We start from the raw sequence: 22,687 nt of genomic DNA on the forward strand, positions 1-22,687 counted from the left end.
TTCCTGATTTGTGTAAAACTCTCATTTATATTTACAACAGGTTTTATCCAACAGATTAAGTCAAAATTAGAGAATCATCAAAACCCGTCATACCAACTTTAAAAAGGCACTATGGAATTTTTCTTGTTGAGGACGGCCACCTTCTTGTCTCCATGGAGAAGTTATTATTTTGCCTGTTTTGTAGTTTGAGGAATACAAAACATGTAACTGAACAACGCTCGATAAATTAGTTTACTGTGGAAAATTACAGGCAAAGTCCCACAGTGCGACTTTAACCCAGATTTAAACCTATGGCCTGTGCCCGGTGTTCACTTTAGTCAATAGTGTTGTGCCATGTGAAACCGCACACAATGGCTGACTATAGAACTCGTATTGATTATATTACTGTCCAATCACATGATGCAGAGCGAGCGCATGACCTTGACCCCTCCCCAAATGACCCGAGGGGGCGTCGATCCTGACACGTTCAACATCTCTCTGTCCAAAGCCCCTCAGGTCCCTCACACTGGTGTCAGGTCTTTGATTGGAAGCTCTTCAGTCTCTGTGTTATTCCGTTGTGTGTCCTGTGTTACGACATATAGACCTGTGATGTCACTTTGTACAGAGAATCTGATTGGACAACATGTACTTGTGCGTTAAAGGGGGAGGTGGCGGGGGAGGAGGAAGCCGCCCAAAGAACATTAAAGACGACACAGACGGAGACGATGACTCACCGTACTGGTAAATCAATCTCTCAATGTATAATGAGGCACATGTAGGATGTTAATATATATATGTGTTTGTTTTACTGAATTTAAAAGGCCTGTACACGATTTCTTTGTGTTTTTGACCAAAATTTGTCTTATCAGGAAGTGCGCATTAGCATGCTAGCTGTTGTTAGCGTTAAAGTGATGGTCCATCTAAAGACAGATTTAAAGGCCCACCTAAAGGTCCATCTAAAGACCCACCTAAAGACCCATCTAAAGGTCCATCTAAAGACCCACCTAAAGACCCATCTAAAGACCCACCTAAAGACCCATCTAAAGGTCCATCTAAAGGTCCACCTTAAGGTCCATCTAAAGGTCCACCTAAAGGTCCATCTAAAGGTCCACCTTAAGGTCCATCTAAAGACCCACCTAAAGGTCCATCTAAAGACCCACCTAAAGATCCATCTAAAGGTCCATATAAAGGTCCACCTAAAGGTCCACCTAAAGGTCCATCTAAAGGTCCACCTAAATGTCCACCTAAAGACCCACCTAAAGGTCCATCTAAAGACCCACCTAAAGATCCATCTAAAGGTCCATATAAAGGTCCATCTAAAGGTCCACCTAAAGGTCCATCTAAAGGTCCACCTAAAGGTCCACCTAAAGGTCCATCTAAAGGTCCACCTAAATGTCCACCTAAAGACCCACCTAAAGGTCCATCTAAAGGTCCACCTAAAGGTCCATCTAAAGGTCCACCTAAAGGTCCACCTAAAGGTCCATCTAAAGGTCCACCTAAAGGTCCACCTAAAGGTCCATCTAAAGACCCACTTAAAGCTCCAAATTTTCAGTGTATACTTTTTACTTTTACTTGAGTACATTTGAGAGCAGTATCTGTACTTTCTACTCCACTACATTTTTGAACAGGACTGGAAAGTAAAAGTATTTTCTATTATTGTGTGAGACCTGCTGAAAAGGCTGAGGGTTTATTTTTAACACATTCAGAATCTGAAACAACAAAAATACACAAATAAAAACTAATTCAATTGTTTCACTACATGAAGCTTTGTTCTATTTTTATTTATTCTACTTAAGTAGATTTTTTCATGTGATACTTTTACTTTCACGTAAGTACAATAAAAGAACTGAAGAAGCCTGTTTTTGTGACAGACTTTAATACTGTAGTTCTTTTCCGTTGGCTCCTCCCTGGACGACTGAGGGATGACACAGAGTACTTTTACTTCAGTAACTTCTTGTGCCGCTGTGTTCTTGGCTAACACCTGGAGTGGCGTAAGGTCGTGTACATATCCAACTGTACTTGGTTCTAGCGTGTGTGTTTTTTCATCGTCAAACAGAAAACCGTTTACACTTTAAAGTTGTGTTTTTTGATGTTCCTGCTGATGACGCAGACACGTTCTCCGCCGTGTTCCTGTTTCAAGGACGACTCGACTGACTCATCGCTGTAACCGCACGGATCTTTAGAAACATGAACGTTTATGTTATATACTGTGATGGGAGAATACTCTGAAAATGTGTTTAGGTACGGAATACTGAAGTCCTGCAGTAAAATGTACTTTGTAGAGTATTCAGAGTACTGTAATCTGAATATGTGGAATACTCTTTTACACAGAGTTGCATTTAAATTATGAAAACGCAACACGGGATTATGTTTATGTGATCAGAGAAGTTAAAATCTCACCTGCTTTTTCTTATTAATTCTGTGCAGTTTGAGCCTAAATTGTGTGAAATACTGAAATATATCCATAGATTTTATAAAAGTAACTGTACTTCTTTTATATCAGGGTCAAGAGATGTTAAAGTAAATGTGACTGGGTTCAAATAATATAAAAAATCAAATATCTGAACTCGCTGACGTCTTTAACTCAACACTTCCAGTTTTTTTTTGCAGAATTTTGATCCTCAGTGTGTTTTATATACTGTATTATTCTATTTGTACATACAACAACAATACAACAAATCTGTATATTTATGTTTTTATCTTAAAGGGCTCAAACGACTCTACTCTCTGATCTGTGTTCTAATGTCGTTTCCTCGTCACAAACAGACCTGGAGTTGTGTTTTTTTTTTTTTTTTGTTTCATTCACACATGTTTAACACACAGACCCTGCACATTTAGGCTGAACGCTCTGTTCCACCTTGTGATGTCATGTAAATGGTTTAAATAGTCACATTTTTATACAGCACTTTTCCCCCTTCAAGGCTCAAAGCGCTCACACATTCATTCTCACATTCAGCCCCCTTCATGCCCCCCTTGTTGCCCCCCTCGACACCCCCCCCCCCCGTTGCCCCCTCGTCACCTGCCTCACTGCTCCCCTCTTGTTGCCAACCCTCCTTGTTGCCCCTCTCGTCACCTCCCTCGTTGTCCCCCTCGTCACCTCCCTCGTTGTCCCCCTCGTCACCTCTCTCGTCACCTCCCTCGTTGCCCCCTTCGTCACCTCCCTCGTCACCTGCCTCACTGCCCCCCTCTTGTTGCCAACCCTCCTTGTTGCCCCGGCTTGTTACCCCCCGACACCACCCTCGTTGCCCCTCTCATCACCTCTCTCGTTGTCCCCCTCGTCACCTCCCTCGTTGCCCCCCTCGTCACCTCTCTCGTTGCCCCCCTCGCCACCTGCCTCGTTGCCCCCCTCTTGTTGCCAACCCTCCTTGTTGCCCCCCGCTTGTTACCCCCCGACACCTCCCTCGTTGCCCCTCTCATCACCACCCTTGTTGGTTGCCCCCCCGCCACCCCCCTCTTTTTGCCACCCTTGTTCCCCCCTCTCCTTGTCGCCCCCCTCGTCACCTTGCTCTTTTTGCCAACCCTCCTTGTTGCTCCCGCTTGTTGCCCCCCCATCACCTCCTTCGTCAACCCCCTCTTGTTGCCCCCCCCATTACCACCCTCGTCACGCCCCTCTTGTTGTCACCCTCGATGCCCCCTGTTGCCACCTTCGTCGCAACCATCGTCACGCCCCTCATCAACTCCCTTGTCACCTCCCTCATTGCCCCCCTTGTTGTCCCCAGGTGCCCCCCTCGTCGCCCCCCTCGTCGCCCCCCTCGTCGCCCCCCTCGTCGTCCCCCCTCGTCGCCACCCTCGTCGTCCCCCCTCGTCGCCACCCTCGTCGCCCCCCCCCTTGTCGCCCCCTGCAGTCAAACACAGGTCATGACAGACACAACTAGAGGCACAGCGTCGTCTCTTTTTGCACCAAACAGTTTATTGTCCCTGTCTTTATATGTGATGATGAACATGCCAGAAAATATCACAACAAATTATAAATAGAACAGATTGAGCAAAGCAAAGTCATGGTCGTCTGGATGCACACGCGCCGTTACGTTCTCCGGTCGTCTCGATGCACACGCGCCGTTTCGTTCTCCGGTCGTCTCGATGCACACGCGCCGTTTCGTTCTCCGGTCGTCTCGATGCACACGCGGCGTTTTGTTCCCTCGCTGTTTGAGGCATGCGGTGATGGAGTTCAAATATTATAAACAAATATATACACTTGTAATATAGTGATTTAAAACTATTCTTCATTAACTGTAATCACTGTAAACATGCACTCGTTTCACACTGCTCCCTCACACCCAGGCTCCGTCACCATAAGCTCCGCCCACAGTGATGCGTTTACAAAGTGCCTGTTGTGTTTCTAAATATCAAACTCGTGTAGAAAGAATCGTTGTTTTTTTTTTTTTTTTCTTGAATACTGAAAAAAGTGGATGTGTTTCTGGGCCCCTGGGTTTTCCGAGGGCGTCCCGGTGTGGTTAAAGGGAGGCGGGGTCAAAGCGGCTTGGCCTCACCCCACAGTGGAGCGCGCGGCCCGCAGTCACTCTCGGAGGAGTCCAGGTTTCCGCGGTAACACAGTGAATGGTAGAAACGCACGCGCCCCCCCCCCCCAAACAAACAAAAGGTCGTTTAAAATATTGTGGCATTGAAGAATTAAAATAAACATCATAAGGACAAATCGCAAATGAAATGACGAGTTTGATTTGACTTAAACAAAGTGAAAAATATTTGGAATTTAAAAATGACACGCATAGACTGTGTAGAGAAGCTAATCGAGGCTAGAGCAGTTACAGCGGCAAATTTGGAGCAGCGTTCCATATTTGGGATTCTGACCACGAGTATCATAGCAACCAAAGAGCCAATTAGGAGTGAGGCTGTTGAAGTTAACGCCCCTTTCGCTCACACCGTTGGTTTAGCAGGGAGCGGATGCTTAGCAACTGTTATTAATGTTCATATCTTGATTTAGAGACACAATAGTGAAATAAAAACCCATTTTAAGACCCAAACGACGAGTCTGACAGCAGCAGTTACAGAGAAAGGGGGCACAGCTTTTCAATAGAAAGCGAACTGGAGCCAAAGTCGATGGATCCGGAAGCACGCACACGATCACTTCCTGTTTGTAACGCGGCGGCTAGCAGGTTAGCTACGTCCCTTCATATAAACAGTCTATGATGACGCTTCGATACTCGATGTGCGCGAAATGACGTAAAAATATAAATGTTTAAAACTCGCTGTGAAAACTCGATGAATTTGATTAAAAATAATAAATAAAAAAGTAACAAAACAAACCTCAGAAAACCCACAGTGTCACAGATCGGGCCGTCACAGTTCTTCTGGCATTATAAAAGCTGAGAGGAGCGTTAGTAATCTCATAATCGCGCAGTAATATTCGGCGCTCTCGGTTTTCAGGTTTCAGATTCTCCCTGGATGAACGGACGCCTCCAGAGAGTGACTGCAGCAGCTCAGTGAGAATACTCGTCCAAACCCGTCTACGCTAAGACTTTTTTTCTTTTTTTTTTTTTACATTAACAATGATTCAAACACATTCAAGTGTACAGTATATGTGCTCTAAGCCTACGGTCCGGAGACGTACATGTACTTACTCTATATGACTTCATTTGCAGTATTTCGGGGACACGTTTATACATTCGTTATCACCGACAGAGACCTAACGCCTCTTTTTTAACAGATCCTTAATGAGTATTTTCTTCGACACAAGTCCGTCGTTCTCCCCCGTGTGTGTGTGTGTTTTCGGTTCTTAAAATAATAATGAATAGGCTGCGGATGGTTGACGTTGTAATTAGGCGCAGTCTCTGTCAGTGAGAGATCGTTTTGAGGTCCCGTCTCAATGCGCTGGTAAATAAAAACCCCTCAACGCTCTCTCGAAGGTTTATTTCGATCCACGACGTCAAATTACAACGAACCGAGCCGCCGAGCTGAGTCAGAGCGTGAGTTAAGACCGTGTCCTCGTGTGCGTTTCAGTCTGTAAGTGGGTACTTTCTTTCTTTCTTTCTTTTCTTTCGTTCTTTGCGGTTAAAGGTTTGTGTTTTTTTTTTTTAGGTCAGTGACGCTTAAGGGGCTCCTGGTCGTCGCGTGTTGCCAGATTCGCGTCCGGTACCGCCGCCGTCCAAGCAACAAACAAAATAAGTCAATAATATATGAGGCATTTCCTGTGGCACGGCTCCACTCAGCTGTCGTCAGTGTGTGTGTGTGTGTGTGTGTGTGTGTGTGCGTTTGTGTGTCTGCGCAGCCTCTTACAACCAGCTCTATTATTTATATAGAGACGTTGTTATGCCCCAAGCTTCAGCCGACTCAGCGTTCGTCGTCCGTCGTCCAAATGGTCGCAGTTCTTGGAGTCCAGGGTCGTGTCGGTCGGGCAGTGCTGTACCGAAATCCACGAGGGGCTAAAAACGATGATAGTGACGATGCTTCCACAGGGATTGGTCAAAAAGTCTTAGTAGTTCGGAGAGAGTCCTGATTTTTTGGTCAATCGAAATCCAAACAAATCCACGTTCTCGCGCTTCACCTCACCTCACGGAGCTGCCTGTGTTCGACGTTCCCATTTTCAGTTGTGGTTTTAGTCGCGACTCCGATTGCGCTTTTTGAAGAAGAAAAATGGAGTCTTCTGAGGCGGGCCCAGCAGCATCGGGACCTGGTTCTTGTGTGTGATTCGAAGCTGGAAAAAAAAAATCACATGAGAAACAGAAAAAGAAGAATTTACAAGAAGAATTAACAAACGTCTCAAAAGTCAGATTCCCCCCGACGCCACTTCCACAGAAAACAAACGTCTGTTCTAAGTCAAGGTGAACGCACGACTGTGACTTTGGCAGACGGTTTGTTTTGTGAACGTGATTAGAACGTCTGCAGCGTTTAGACACGGGCCAAATGTGTTTATGGATAATGAAATAAATACAGCGATGAGTTTAAACCATAGACTGTAAATGTATCTGGACATAGCAAACCTGCCAGCCGCCGTATTAACCTGCTCTACATGATCCTGCGTTTTTTATTTCACTTTTGTTTCTGTAAATCAAGATATGAACATTAATAACAGACAAATCAGGCGTCTTCTTTCCCCGAGGTCACTCCAGCGAGCGTTAGCAACAGGTTTGACTGACAGTGTTGCTAAGCGTCTACTCCCTGTTAAACCAGCGGTGTGGGCTTGAAGAGGCGTTACCTTCTACAGCCTTGCTCCTGATTGGCTCTTTAGTTGCTATGATACTCGCCGCTATAACCGCTCTGTCCACTTCTTTACAGTCTGTGGTGTAAACTTGTGCCTATAAAGTTCACTCACCGTACACGGCGGCTGCATCCAGGGCTCACCATCGATCTGCATCGGCAAACGCCGGGACGTCCTGTGACGGAAAGAGAGAGAGAGAAGGAGGGAGGAAAGAGAAAGAGAGAAGACAGAGGAAGAGGGGAGGGAGAGAGGAGAGAGACAGACAGTGAGAGAGGAGAGTGAGAAAGAAATAGAACAGAGAAACAGAGAGAAGGAGAGAGAGAGAGAGAGAGGGAGGGAGGGAGAGAGAGAGAGAGGGAGGGAGGGAGAGAGAGAGGAGGTTATGAAGGTCAGATCACACACTCCTCTGAGGCCGATCTCTCTATCCCAGGACAGAGTCACACACTGCAGCCTTTGTCCCATCAGACTCACCCCCAGACAGGCCCCCCCTGTGCAAACTGTACTGCAGTATACACAGTACTACACTACTGTATACAGAGTACTACACTAATGTAGACACAGTACTACAGTATGTTAACACAAAGTCACAGTTTAAAGCTTCTGTTTGGCCCCTGCAGCTAAAGCCAGTTTGAGAGAGGGGGATTTCACTCGTCTGTTCAGTTTGTGAGAGGGGGATTTCACTCGTCTGTTCAGTTTGTGAGAGAGGGATTGCACTCGTCTGTTCAGTTTAAGAGAGAGGGATTTCACTCGTCTGTTCAGTTTGTGAGAGAGGGATTTCACTCGTCTGTTCAGTTTGTGAGAGAGAGATTTCACTCGTCTGTTCAGTTTGTGAGAGGGGGATTTCACTCGTCTGTTCAGTTTGTGAGAGAGGGATTTCACTCGTCTGTTCAGTTTGTGAGAGAGGGATTTCACTCGTCTGTTCAGTTCTTGGAAAATGAGTGACATGGAGTTAGAGGAGGTGTTTGTGTCGCCTTTATTAGGCCCTGAGGAGAATATCAAATGTTTTAAAATCGTTTAGTTCATCATTTACAAACTTCTCCAGAGACATAAACATCTGAGACACTGAAAACTAAACTAAAGTCTGAATCCCACAGAGTCTAAAGTCCAGGACACGTCTGGAGACAAAAAAAACATTCTGTCGAAGCCTTTGCCATTTCATTACTAACCTTAACGATAAAACTATGTAATTTTTCTGGTGAAGGGGTGTGTCTCCAAGGAGACAAAACACTGACACCATGCAGATCCACCAAAAAAGTTACACAGAGCATCTTTAAAGTTAGACACTCATTTGACTTTTTCTAACTATTTCTTTCAGCGTTTGATCATTTTTTAGGTGTAAATATTTACTTCCTTGTTGCAAATCATGACACTACACTCTGGAGTTTCATAACTGTTACCAAGCAACCGTGTGGTCCACTGGGCCGAGCGCCGCTAATGTCACAGATTATCTGACAAATAAAATAAAACACCTTTATTTTGTTGAAATCATGTTGAAATTGTCAGAAAAATGTGTTTCTTGTGTAAACTGTGTCAAACTTTTTGTGTGATGTCATCAGTGTGATGAACAGTGTGTGTGTCTGTGTGTCTGTGTGTGTGGGGGTGTGTGTGTGTGTGTGTGGAGGTGGGTGGGGGTGTGTGTGTCAGTGTGTTTTAAAACACTCTACTTCCTGTAATATTCTTCATAAACTGTTTCTTGATCGGTGTAAAAGTATTATTTTATATTTATAACAGGTTTCATCCTCCAGATTAAGTCAAAATGAGAGAATTGTAAAAATGTACGTACGAATTTGTACTTGTACATGTATATTTGTACTTGTATATTTGTACATGTTTGTACTTGTATATTTGTACATGTATACTTGTACTTGTACTTGTACATGTTTGTACTCGTACACTCACAGGAGCATGTGTGACTGACCTGATGGTGACACTGGAGCACTGGGCCAGTCTGCGTCCCGCGCTCTTCAGGCCGGTGTAGATCTGTCCCATCTCTATGGCCCCCTCCAAACCCACCACCTCCAGCAGAGTGTCACTGAGGTCTGCACACACACAGAGGCACTTACACACTGCACACACACAGAGGCACTTACACACTGCACACACAGAGGACACACTGCACACACACAGAGGACACACTGCACACACACAGAGGCACTTACACACTGCACACACACAGAGGACACACTGCACACACACAGAGGACACACTGCACACACACAGAGGACACACTGCACACACACAGAGGACACACTGCACACACACAGAGGCACTTACACACTGCACACACACACAGAGGACACACTGCACACACACAGAGGACACACTGCACACACACAGAGGACACACTGCACACACACAGAGGCACTTACACACTGCACACACACAGAGGACACACTGCACACACACAGAGGCACTTACACACTGCACACACAGAGGACACACTGCACACACACACAGAGGACACACTGCACACACACAGAGGACACACTGCACACACACAGAGGACACACTGCACACACACAGAGGACACACTGCACACACACAGAGGCACTTACACACTGCACACACACAGAGGCACTTACACACTGCACACACACAGAGGCACTTACACACTGCACACACACAGAGGCACTTACACACTGCACACACACAGAGGCACTTACACACTGCACACACACAGAGGACACACTGCACACACACAGAGGACACACTGCACACACACAGAGGACACTCTGCACACACACAGAGGCACTTACACACTGCACACACACAGAGGACACACTGCACACACACAGAGGCACTTACACACTGCACACACACAGAGGACACTCTGCACACACACAGAGGCACTTACACACTGCACACACACAGAGGCACTTACACACTGCACACACACAGAGGACACACTGCACACACACAGAGGACACACTGCACACACACAGACGACACACTGCACACACACAGACGACACACTGCACACACAGAGGACACACTGCACACACACAGAGGACACACTGCACACAGGTCCACACGTGCTGGTCCGGGTTTAGTCTGGATGTAGATTTGATCTTGTTTTTCCTCTGGTTTTACGGCTCCATCGACTCTGGCTCTAATTCACTTTCTATTGAAAAGCCGTGTCCTCTCTCTCTGCACCTGCTGCTGTCAGACTCGTCGCTTTGGTCTTAAATGTTCGTTTAAACTCTCAACATGTGACTGGGGCTGATGTCACACTCTCAGTCCACTTCTTTACACACTACATTACATAAGCATTTTTCATATCGTCAAAAGAACTAAATATTTACTGAGGCAAGGAAAAGATTACGTAAACTGTGTCTGTGCGAATAAATAATGTAAAATTCCGAATCTGTCTTTAAACAATGAGGTACAGTGAGACAGCATCGTGTTTTTTTTCCACGGCGCGTTCGGCTGGTTCGGTTTTGCTCAGTAAAACAAATTAGCAAAAAAACGATTGTGAGAAAAATTTCATCTCCACAGCTGGTCCGATAATTTGTGAGCTGTCAAAATCAATCCTCATACTCACTTATACATCTGCGCTGGTGTCAGTTACACTAACCGTCAGACACAAACTGCAATGCCGCCGTGCAACAGAAAGCACAAAACACTCTCAAAACACTCTCAAAACACTCTCAAAACACGCACTCCTCTTCACAAATACCGAGCGTTTTGTTTTCATTCAACCTCGGCAAGTTCCTGTTTCATTTTAAAAGCTCAGAATTACACGAAACTGACTCTTGTAGCTTTAATCCATGTTCTAACGCTGTTCCCTCCTCAAAAAACACACCTGGAGTCGTGTTTAGTTTCATTCACACACATTTGAGTAACACTGTACGACATCTCCAAAGCTCAAAACGCTCCGTTCCACCTTGTGATGTCATGAAGTGGTAGTTTTCAAGTGAACATCTCCTTTTACCTTTAGGTCAGTACAGATTTGGCAATTCCAGATTAGCTGAAATGATCCAAATGATTCTAGAAATGAAGGTGTGTGGAGTTTAAAAACACAGTGGAGCACTTCCTGTATCACCACACGATGACATCACGAGGTGGGAGTGATATATCTGGTGTGAGTCGTGTCTGTTTCCGTCTGTTTATCGTCCAAACACAAATCACGAGGTCGAGACGTGTCTGAGAATAAACAGAGACACAGAACCAGAGCAGCCAACGCCCGAGGGTCTGAGCGCCCACACATGTCTGCTCCTCTGTCTGCTCCTCTGTCTGCTCCTCTGTCTGCTCCTCTGTCTGCTCCTCTGTCTGCTCTGTCTGCTCCTCTGTCTGCTCTGTCTGCTCCTCTGTCTGCTCCTCTGTCTGCTCTGTCTGCTCCTCTGTCTGCTCCTCTGACTGCTCCTCTGTCTGCTCTGTCTGCTCCTCTGTCTGCTCCTCTGACTGCTCCTCTGTCTGCTCCTCTGTCTGCTCCTCTGTCTGCTCCTCTGTCTCCTCTGACTGCTCCTCTGACTGCTCCTCTGTCTGCTCCTCTGACTGCTCCTCTGTCTGCTCCTCTGTCTGCTCCTCTGTCTGCTCCTCTGACTGCTCCTCTGTCTGCTCCTCTGACTGCTCCTCTGTCTGCTCCTCTGACTGCTCCTCTGTCTGCTCCTCTGACTGCTCCTCTGACTGCTCCTCTGTCTGCTCCTCTGTCTGCTCCTCTGTCTCCTCCTCTGCCTGCTCCTCTGACTGCTCCTCTGTCTGCTCCTCTGACTGCTCCTCTGACTGCTCCTCTGTCTGCTCCTCTATCTGCTCCTCTGTCTGCTCCTCTGCCTGCTCCTCTGCTCCTCTGCCTGCTCCTCTGTCTGCTCCTCTGACTGCTCCTCTGTCTCCTCCTCTGCCTGCTCCTCTGCCTGCTCCTCTGACTGCTCCTCTGCCTGCTCCTCTGCCTGCTCCTCCGCCTGCTCCTCTGCCTGCTCCTCTGCTCCTGTGCTCCTCTGTCTGCTCCTCTATCTGCTCCTCTGTCTGCTCCTCTACCTGCTCCTCTACCTGCTCCCTCCTCTTTCTACGTATCATAAAACACAGAAAACATAAACATGAACAACACGGAGCAAAGTCCAAACTCCATGTGACAGAAAAACCGTTCCAAGCCCCTCGCTGCTCTTCAAACGTCTTTTGTTTAAGTGAAGGACATTTCTGCGTCGGAAATGAGCGTTTGGCATTTCAAAAGTGCCGCCATTTTGTCCAAAGTTTCAGCGTTGACGGAGAAGCATAAGGGAATGTATAATTGTGTCTGACTCAGTGACTCTTTAAAATCTGAAGCAAAATGTCAATCCAAAAAAGGAAACGAACATCTGAAACAACAATAATTACGTATGTAGAGAGAACCTTTTACCTTTTACCTTTTACCAGAAATCTGCGAGGTAAAAACGCATCTACACACATCGAAAATCTAAAAAAGATAACGAGCACTTCCTGTTTATAGCACAAAGCTCCTTTACAAATCCAACTCTAATTATGTCACATATCGCACTGGTCTCTCAACACAGCACCTTAAAAAAACACATAAAACAGCATTGACTGAAATGTATTTATCTCCATGGAGACGAGGAGATGATGTAATAAGCCCGAGTCACAAGTCACAAGTCTGATCTGTGGAGAAAATGCACGTTTGAGCAGTAAAAAAACGCAGGAAAACAGAGATATTAAAGTCCCCGTGTGACTCTATTCTCTGTTCTAGTAACTTTAAAACTACCACTTCATGACATCACGAGGTGGAACAGAGCATTTTGAGCTTTGATGTAGAGTCCAGGGGTGTCAAATTCACCGAGGGCCACATCAGCAAAGTGGTTTGTGTCATGTTTGTGTAACTGCGTAACTTCTGATAAATTGACATTTTAACATGACATACATTTAAATTTACCTTGTCGCGGACCATATAAAATAATATGGCGGGCCGCATTTGTCCCCCGGGCCTTGAGTTTGACACGTGACGTAGACAGATTATCAATAAAGTGTTGCTCAAACATGTGTGAATGAAACAAAAACACAACTCCAGGTTTGTTTTTGAGGAGGGAACAGAATTAGAACATGACTTAACACTCACAAGGTTCAACAGGAGCTTTAAAGCCGTACAGCGGAACATTCCAGGTAGTTACATTTATATAGAGACTTGTATAAAACGCAGCTAAATCTACATTTACATTTGCGGCTGAATACAACGGTGGCGTCTTATCGTTACATAAAGCCTTTTTTTTTTTTACAGTAGATGCCATGTCGTCCCCGTCGCGCAGAAGGTCAAACGTTCGTCTACGTCAGCTGCCATCTTAAGACCCCAGGAACAACCGCCGCACGTACGGACCAGATGTGCCCCTCTGTCCAGGCCTTCCAGGAATCACTGTAATAGGATTTGGCGTCCATTAAAATGCAGCGGGCAGTTGGGAGGCTGAGTGACCGGGACGAGGCCGGAGTGACAGATGGAGGACATGACAGCGGTGGCGTTTTGTGTCGGGCTAAGGAGATAAAAACGTGTTCTATTTTTGTAGTTTGGATCTGATAAAAATGACAGTTTTCTTTGGGTTTCGGTCATTTTGAAGTAATAATGTTGTTGTTTTTTTCAAATGAAACTCAGCAACAGATGAATATAGAGCAGGGGTCGGCGACGTTTAACACTCAAAGAGCCATTTGGACCCGGTTTCAACGAAAAAAAAACACAGAGACGCAAATACTTTGACATCTATACACTATATATTGTTTTTTTTACCTTTAGGCTTCGTATAAACAACTATAGTGTGTTGCTTATGAAATTCATGACGTGTTACAGAGACTTGTGCACAGCGTCTGCGTCTGTCAGGGCTGTACGAAGTCGTCTCTGAGGCGTAAGCGAGGTTTGTTTTTCACATAGTTCATGGTGGAGAAAAGCTGCTCATAAACGTCTGTGGATCTGAAGATCGACCGGACTCCTTATGCAGATGTCTTCGTGTTTACGGATGAAGAGTCTCGATAAATGCGCGGCGTTTTGGCGGGTAGACCGGCGTCCGCGAGTGTGACGCTTATTTTGAGCAAGAAAAAGTTGACGAGCAGCGAAACGTCTTCACTCTTACGACGATTTGTGCAGTTGAGAGATTTAAAATTGATCAGACCTGGACGACGGCGGGATTACACAGACAACAAAATAATAAAATATCGTTTGATTTTAATATTTTAACATCACAATAATCTTCCAATTTAAACTACAATTTAAAAAGGAACTAACCCAAATAAAATACAGTTATAATATATTTTCTTTCTTTTTTTTTTTTACTTTTTTAAAATTGATTTTATAGTACAAAACATGCATATATTGTACAATTGACATACATCTTTTTTTTATCTTAAGTAGAAAAAAAAAAAATTAAATTAAATAAAAAATAACAATAATATTAAAAATAACACATTTGAGCAGCAGAACCAAAACAAGGGGGAACAATGGCATTTAAATAAAGAATAAAGTCAGATTTTAGTGGTTTTACCAAATCCAACCAGTCTTTCCATATATTTTCAAATGTCTCTGTCACATCAACCCAGTTTTTCCATTTTTGGGGCCTCTGCCTTTAACCATTTCCTAATAAATATATTTTCTCAAGCCACGTGGAGCCGCAGTGTAAGGATGAAAGGTTGTAGAAGATAGAAAGAAGAAATGAAAATGGACAAGCAACAGGAACAGGGGCTAAACCTTATCTCCACATGACACCGACTGAGGGGCATTTACGCGCGAAGAAGCTCATTTTCTGCAGCTCTGCCGTAATATTTCAAGTTAGGCAGAGCGAGGCGACCTGCTGATTTTCGTCTTCGCAACGATCCCTTTCTAATACGCGCCGAAAACGAGACAAGAGAGGGAGAAACCGAACTAAAACTCGGAAGTCTGGAATCATCTCAAGGACCCACAACATTAGCTTAGCGACGAAGCGACGCCAAGAGGAACAAACGCAACATGTCAGCGTCTTATTTTAGCCGTTTTAAATTTGTCCTTTATATATATTTATCCCTTCTCACGTACTATTAAATTTATACTCCTCCTCTGCCCGCCCACGCGTACACCTCTACTTCCTGTTTCCAAATTTGGTCATGCCATCCTGCCCGTGTCCCGTTTGGGCGCCCGATGGCAGAGTAACCCACTGCGCCGTTTGCACCTCACTGACTCCTCCCTCATCAGATCTGTGCGCTTTGACTCTCAGGCAACCGGCGCAGTTACTTTCTCAGCGAGGTAGAGCTAAGAATAGACCAGAACAGTCTCTTACATAACCCGGCCGCGGTGCAGTGCATTATGGGATGGGATGGCTTCAGCTCTGCCAAACAGCGGGGCAGCTCGGATTGTGACTGCTGCGCGCGTTACTTTCTCATTGTTAAGTCGACGGAAACGTGTTGGAGGCGTGTAAAGATGCAAACGCTCGTAGTAAATTAGACAAACGCTGGTGTTAAAACGCTAACGGACAAAATGTTTATACTTTGATATCGTTAAAGTGTAAATTAATAATCCATCTCTTTTTATGAGAAATCAAAAATGTGTTTCTTAGGAGTAGAAAATACACAAAACGATGGACTGACAATTGGTTGATGTGTGTACGACAGATTTTTGATTGTTTTCCTGAAATGATGTAATTTTAATGTACTAAAAACTCACCTAGTAACGTCTTAATTAAGAGGTTAAGATTTAAGATTTAATAAAATATCTGTAAATTCATGTTTTTTTTTAGAAAATGCAACACTCAAAAGTCCATTATTTAAAAAAAACAACCTCAGACCTTTATTTGGCAATTACAAAAGATGAAAATGTGTCATGTGTTTTATTATTATTATTATTATTATTATTATTAGTAGTAGTAGTAGTGGTAGTAGTAGCTAGTTGGTCAGCACCAGTGGTGGAAGGTAACAAAGTACAAGTAGTACTGTAGTAGTAGTGTACTTTTTACTTTTACTTGAGTACATTTGAGAGCAGTATCTGTACTTTCTACTCCACTACATTTTTGAACAGGACTGGAAAGTAAAAAGTACTTTTCATCTGATTTGAGGGGTTATTTTTATCATGTTCGTGGAAACATCCTGACTAAAGTTTTTGAGTTCATTAAATAAGGACAAACAGATGAATATTTTCTCAGCACTTTACACAAAGAGTAAAAAATATCACATGAGATAAAAAGTCAACACTCGTCCAAACACTGTGTTTCTGCAGGCGGTTCATTCTTGTTTTATTGTTTCTGTTCATGAAGTATTTACATTTACCGCCCCACGTTCTATCCCGCCGTCCCCGAGGTCCGCTCCACGTTCTATCCCGCCGTCCCCGAGGTCCGCTCCACGTTCTATCCCGCCGTCCCCGAGGTCCGCTCCACGTTCTGTCCCGCCGTCCCCGAGGTCCGCCCCACGTTCTGTCCCTGAGGTCCGCCCCACGTTCTGTCCCCGAGGTCCGCTCCACGTTCTGTCCCCGAGGTCCGCCCCACGTTCTGTCCCCGAGGTCCGCCCCACGTTCTGTCCCCGAGGTCCGCCCCACGTTCCGTCCCCGAGGTCCGCCCCACGTTCCGTCCCCGAGGTCCGCTCCACGTTCTGTCCCTGAGTTCCGCTCCACGTTCTGTCCCGCTGTCCCCGAGATCCGCTCCACATTCTGTCCCACTGTCCCCGAGGTCCGCTCCATGTTCTGTCCCTGAGGTCCGCTCCATGTTCTGTCCCTGAGGTCCGCTCCACGTTCTGTCCCCGAGGTCCACTCCACGTTCTGTCCCACCATCCCTGAGGTCCGCTCCACGTTCTGTCCCCGAGGTCCGCTCCACGTTCTGTCCCCGAGGTCTGCTCCACGTTCTGTCCCCGAGGTCCGCCCCACGTTCTGTCCCTGAGGTCCACTCCACGTTCTGTCCCGCTGTCCCTGAGGTCCGCTCCACGTTCTGTCCCCGAGGTCCGCTCCACGTTCTGTCCCCGAGGTCCGCTCCACGTTCTGTCCCCGAGGTCCGCTCCACGTTCTGTCCCCGAGGTCCGCTCCACGTTCCGTCTCTGAGGTCCGCTCCACGTTCTGTCCCCGAGGTCCGCTCCATGTTCTGTCCCCGAGGTCCGCCCCACGTTCCGTCTCTGAGGTCCGCTCCACGTTCTGTCCCCGAGGTCCGCCCCACGTTCTGTCCCTGAGGTCCACTCCACGTTCTGTCCCGCTGTCCCTGAGGTCCGCTCCACGTTCTGTCCCCGAGGTCCGCTCCACGTTCTGTCCCCGAGGTCCGCTCCACGTTCTGTCCCCGAGGTCCGCTCCACGTTCTGTCCCCGAGGTCCGCTCCATGTTCTGTCCCCGAGGTCCGCCCCACGTTCCGTCTCTGAGGTCCGCTCCACGTTCCGTCCCTGAGGTCCGCTCCACGTTGGGTCTGTTACAGTCTGCTCGTAGCAGCAGGGCTGAGTAATTATAGTCTGTAGTTTTCTGATGTGTGAGAATAAAGAATCTCAATCTGGAGCCTCTCGTGCTGAGGCTTAAAATAGTAATAGTGATAATAATAATAGAGTCGTGTGTGAGTTTAACGATGCAGGAGGCTGGACAGAGCTTTGTCCAGTGAAAGGATCAGTGAGGTGATAATGGAGAAGTAGATAATGAGTCGTGGTCACAGGGAGCTCTAACTCTAACCTTGACACTCACACTAACCTCTGACCTTAACTCTGACCTGAGCAGACTCATAATTAAAGACCAACTGGTTTGATTTACAGACATGTCAATGAACAGACATGAGATACATGTTAAAACGTAAGACTGGAGCCTCTGGGGGTATAGGTCCACACACACACACACACCCACACCCCACACACACCCGCATGCCCACACTCACACACCCACACCCCACACACACACACCCACCCCCCCCACCCCCCCCCCCCACACACACACACCTACTGCTAATGCTTCTACTGCTAATTCTTCTGATGCTAATGCTTCTACTGCTAACGCTTCTACTGCTAACGCTTCTGATGCTAACGCTTCTGATGCTAACGCTTCTGATGCTAACGCTTCTACTGCTAACGCTTCTACTGCTAACGCTTCTGATGCTAACGCTTCTGATGCTAACGCTTCTGATGCTAACGCTTCTACTGCTAACGCTTCTACTGCTAACGCTTCTGATGCTAACGCTTCTACTGCTAACGCTTCTACTGCTAACGCTTCTACTGCTAACGCTTCTGATGCTAACGGCCTCATTAACAGCTGGAGGGAAACGCCTGATGAAACCTGAAGCTGCGGAGGAAACAGGGAGGAAAGTGATGTGGCTCAGATAAGTGAAATCAGGCCTTGGTTTACATCTACTCAAATCCTCTTCCTGTGAACACACTGCATCTTAGAGTTTCCCAAAACATTCAGAACGACCATCTGACACAGAGCAAACAAGAGCTCAGTACTGTTTAAAAAAAACACACGATTAAACAAACATCAGAGCCATCAACACTTGTTCCTGCTCAAAACTGGAAGATTTAATTTTGTTCAGTTTCTTTTTTACTTTGTGAATTTAGTGGAAAACGGCTAACGGCCTGTTGTTAGCATCAAGTAAGCAGCATTTATTTCTGGTGTGGTTGTCCAAAATCAAGTAAAAAAAGAAGTAAGTTAAAAAAAAATAAAAAAAAGCGATTCTAGCTCCTACAGATGAACGCTGTCGTTGTGTCCTTGGGCAAGACACTTAACCACCTCGCCCCAGTGTGTGTGTGCTCTGGTGTATGAGTGTGTGTGAATGGTTGAGCGCTTTGAGTCTTGAAGGTGGAAAATCGCTGCATAAAGACGTCACCATGACCTTTGACACTGACAGGTTCTTCTTAAACGCCTCATGTTGTTTTCTGGAGTATTTTCTCTTGAAGCTAAAGTGTAGACTACAACATATGATCTGGTCTTTTCCGATCAATAGACATTATATATAAATGGACGTCGCTAACATGCTAGCCGTCAGACTCATCATTTTAGTCTTAAATAAGATAAGATAAGATAAGATCTGCCTTTATTAGTCCCACAGTGGGGAAATTCCAGTATTGCACCGCACAGTTAAAGAACAGAAGGAAAATGGTACATGCAATAAAACAAGATACTAGATAAATGGCTTAAAAAAAAAAAAAAAAAAGACTTAAAAATAAACTAAAAATAGACTCTAAATAAACAAAAAATAGACTCTAAATAAACAAAAAATAGACTCTAAATAAACTAAAAATAGACTCTAAATAAACAAAAAATAGACTCTAAATAAACTAAAAATAGACTCCAGGCGAAATACAATAGAAGAAAAACTGAAACTAAACAGAAACACCTCGTTTCTGAAAATGCACACTATTTACAAAAAGTGCCAAACAAACAAAGAGGGTAAAAAGTAAAAAGAGTAGAAAAAAAAAATGTTAAAAAATAAATGTTCGTATTAACCCGCTCTACATGATCCTGGGGTTTTTATTTCACTATTGTGTCTGTAAATCAAGATATGAACATTAAAAACAGACAAATCAGACGCCTTCTTTCCCCAAAGTTGCTCCCGCTAGCGTTAGCAACAGGTTTGATTGACAGTGTTGCTAAGCGCCTGCTCCCTGCTAAACCAGTGGTGCGAGCGGGAAGGGGCGTTACCTTCAACAGCCTCGCTCTGGATTGGCTCTTTGGTTGCTATGATACTCGCCGCTATAACTGCTAGCTTCATTTAGAGCATTTAGAGCGACTTTTTTTTACACAGACTATGGTACAAACAGCCACTGGTGAAAATGGATGAACGAGGAAAAACATGATCTGCGTAAAACGAGCTTAAAACACTGCTACCTGCACGCGCCCAGACGTCCACAGATGGCGCTGTAGATCACACATGTTATCACAGATGCTGAACGTTAGCACGGAGGCCCTTTGAATGTGCGCGCTGTCATTTTAGAACAAAAGCCAGGACAGAGTCTGAAACACCTCAGGCCTCGTTCGCTCAGCCTGATCACATTGTCTGAGCTAAATAGATTCGAAAGATTTATTTTATCGTTCCAGAGAGAGCTCACTGCCATAAACAATTACACTGAGCGTTCACGATGTCTGCAGCAGCGTGCGCACGGAGCCGCAGAGGGACAAACGCACGGACACATTTGAGGCTGATTTCAAACAGCGCTTGCAGGAGATGCTATTTTTGCGATGCTAACGGCTAACGTTTTTTTTATCTAGGTTAATGGTAAATGCATATAGACCTGTTTTGTGCGCGAGGAGTTAAGTTGTAATGAGATAAACACAATCCCCTCATGAGAGGTCAGTGTGTCGACCTTTAAGACACAACGAGAGGATTATGACTCGGAGTCAGGTCAAGAGTCAGGACTGGGCTAATTGATACTTTGGAGTGACGTAACACTGGGGCCGTTCTGCATGGATCTCTACGGCGGATTGTTCAGCAGTTATCGCGGTGAAACGACGCACACATTAGCATTAGCGAGCACTGACAAAAAAAGTTCTAAGATCGTCTGAAAACATTTAAAGAGCACATTTCTAGGAGTCTGCGATCACTCCGAGTCTGATTTTCTGGAAAAAGGCGAGGGCGACTAACTGGAAAAACTGTTGGCTAATGCTAACGCTAATGCTAATGCTAGCTAGGTTGTGACTGTAAGTTTATTCGAGAGTGAAGTGTTTAACGGCACAAATCAGCTCACCTATCGGAGTTGTAGTTCCAGTTAACCCAGTTCTTTACGGTCAGATTGTGTCAAGACAAAACTCAGATTAGTCTAACTGAGCTTCAGACAGAGCAGTGCCTCCAGTTAGCATCGCACTCCCGGGGAATGTTAATGACATCAGCTGCAAAGTGTCAGTAGGGCAAAGCTCCTTGTTGTGTACAGGTAACGTCAAACACGCCTGTTGTATTAATCTATGACATTTTTTGATTATATTTTATTTAATTTCATCAGTAAAACAAACAATTAAATATTAATTTCACTCCTGATGAAAAAGATTCATGGACTAAATTCGAAGAACTACACACCCCTCAAAAGCAGACTCCTAACCGCACGTGGACGAGTGTGGCTTTTCACAAAATATCATATAACTGATCAAGAAAGAAAATCAAGAAAATATAATTATATTTTTTTCTCTTGCTGATAATTTCATTTTGACATTTGCGAGTTCAGGCATTGATGAAAATGTGCCAAAAGGATCATTCTTCTGGATATTGTTTCTGTGATTAATATTTAGATTTTTAAAGCACTTTATGTATTTTTGTCGTCCAAACTCTAACACATTGAATGAACCAACACAGTGAAAAGTAAACACCAAAGAAAACGATAATAGTTACGTTAAACTTGTAAAAAAAAGCTATGAGCCACTGTCAAACCTCTCAAAACGCTCCATTATTCACTCACTCCAGCCTCAGTGATGGTGAGGTACTACCGCAGCCACGTCCGCCCTGGGGCAGACCGGCAAAAGCGAGGCCGCCCCTTCGACTAGACCCGTCACAATAATCACTATATCGACTCATCGTTCGATACGTGAAGCTGGAACTGCATGTTTTGGGCCTCAGTGTGTATCGTGAGTTCTTTTTCTTTGCGAAAGTGGGAGTTTTGGAGTGTTTTTGTTGTAAAATGTTCAAATTCGAGCTGTGGAGGTTGAATAAGTCACGTTTTATGGCTGATTACAGGAACATTCTGCTGTTAATTTGCTCCAGCTCATGTCTTTTAATGAAACAGCCTAATTAAAAATGTTTCACTGGGATGATCTTGCATTATTTTAATTTAAATAATGACATTAAGTAGTTTCAGTGTTATCATTTATCGCAATACAGTGGTCCCTCGTTTATCGCGTGGGGTTACGTTCTAAAAATAACCCGTGATAAGCGAAATCCGCGAAGTATCAGCTTTATTTTTACAGTTATTCTCTACGTTTTTGTCTGTAAAACCCCTCACCACACACTTTATACACTTTTCTCACACAGGCGTTAACATTTTCTCACATTTCTCTCTCGTTTAAACTCTCTCAAAGTTCAAACCTTCGTAGGCGTCTTTGTCGGTGCAGAACGTTTCATCGACATTGTGGGTTTTGTCGGGGAGGAAACAAATTGCAAACGTACAGCACTTCAGAATCACACTGAGATCCAACGTTTATGTAAATTTGCCACTAACATATTACTCTCACCTTTCTCTTGAGGCTGTGGTTTGGCGGGTCACAATTAGATTTAATATGACGTATTTTCTCGCTTCAATAGACCGACACGGCAGGACAGTTACAGCTTGTCTTTATTCAACAACTTTCATTAGTTTTATCTGTGCGCTCCTCAAATGTGCTGTACCGCAACAATAAGTAGGAACCAATATTATTATGAAGAAAGTAAATAATGTGTCCAATATAATGTAATAAATAATAATCATTGTTAATAACATAAGCACAAAGTAATAAACAAAATACTAATCACCCAAATAAATGTTAATTCGTAAAAAATAATATACGTCAAATAAATCGAGGGTTACATAAATTTGTCTGAACACATTCTGGACTGTACAGGAGACACGGCACGGAGGAGACTGATGGACAATGGTCTACAGTCCAACAGCCAATCAGGACGCACGACACAATGGTCTACAGTCCAACAGCCAATCAGGACGCACAACACAATGGTCTACAGTCCAACAGCCAATCAGGACGCACAACACAAT

At 44.8% G+C, this 22,687-nt stretch overlaps 1 protein-coding gene across 1 annotated transcript in view; it reads right to left on the reverse strand.

Moving 5' to 3' along the window:
• Nucleotides 1-3,902: 3,902 nt before the first annotated feature.
• Nucleotides 3,903-22,687, reverse strand: part of LOC117389718 (diacylglycerol kinase beta) — a 95,097-nt gene continuing 76,312 nt past the window's right edge. The window contains exons 24-27 of the mRNA XM_055230644.1: nt 9,054-9,174; nt 7,250-7,310; nt 6,487-6,631; nt 3,903-4,121 (exon numbers count right to left, since the gene is read on the reverse strand). Coding sequence (XP_055086619.1) covers nt 6,533-6,631; nt 7,250-7,310; nt 9,054-9,174 — 281 coding nt within the window. The 3' untranslated portion in view covers nt 3,903-4,121; nt 6,487-6,532. The remainder of the gene's footprint in view (nt 4,122-6,486; nt 6,632-7,249; nt 7,311-9,053; nt 9,175-22,687) is intronic.

Source organism: Periophthalmus magnuspinnatus, chromosome 21 (genome assembly GCF_009829125.3).
Source record: "Periophthalmus magnuspinnatus isolate fPerMag1 chromosome 21, fPerMag1.2.pri, whole genome shotgun sequence".
Classification (NCBI taxonomy): domain Eukaryota; kingdom Metazoa; phylum Chordata; class Actinopteri; order Gobiiformes; family Gobiidae; genus Periophthalmus; species Periophthalmus magnuspinnatus.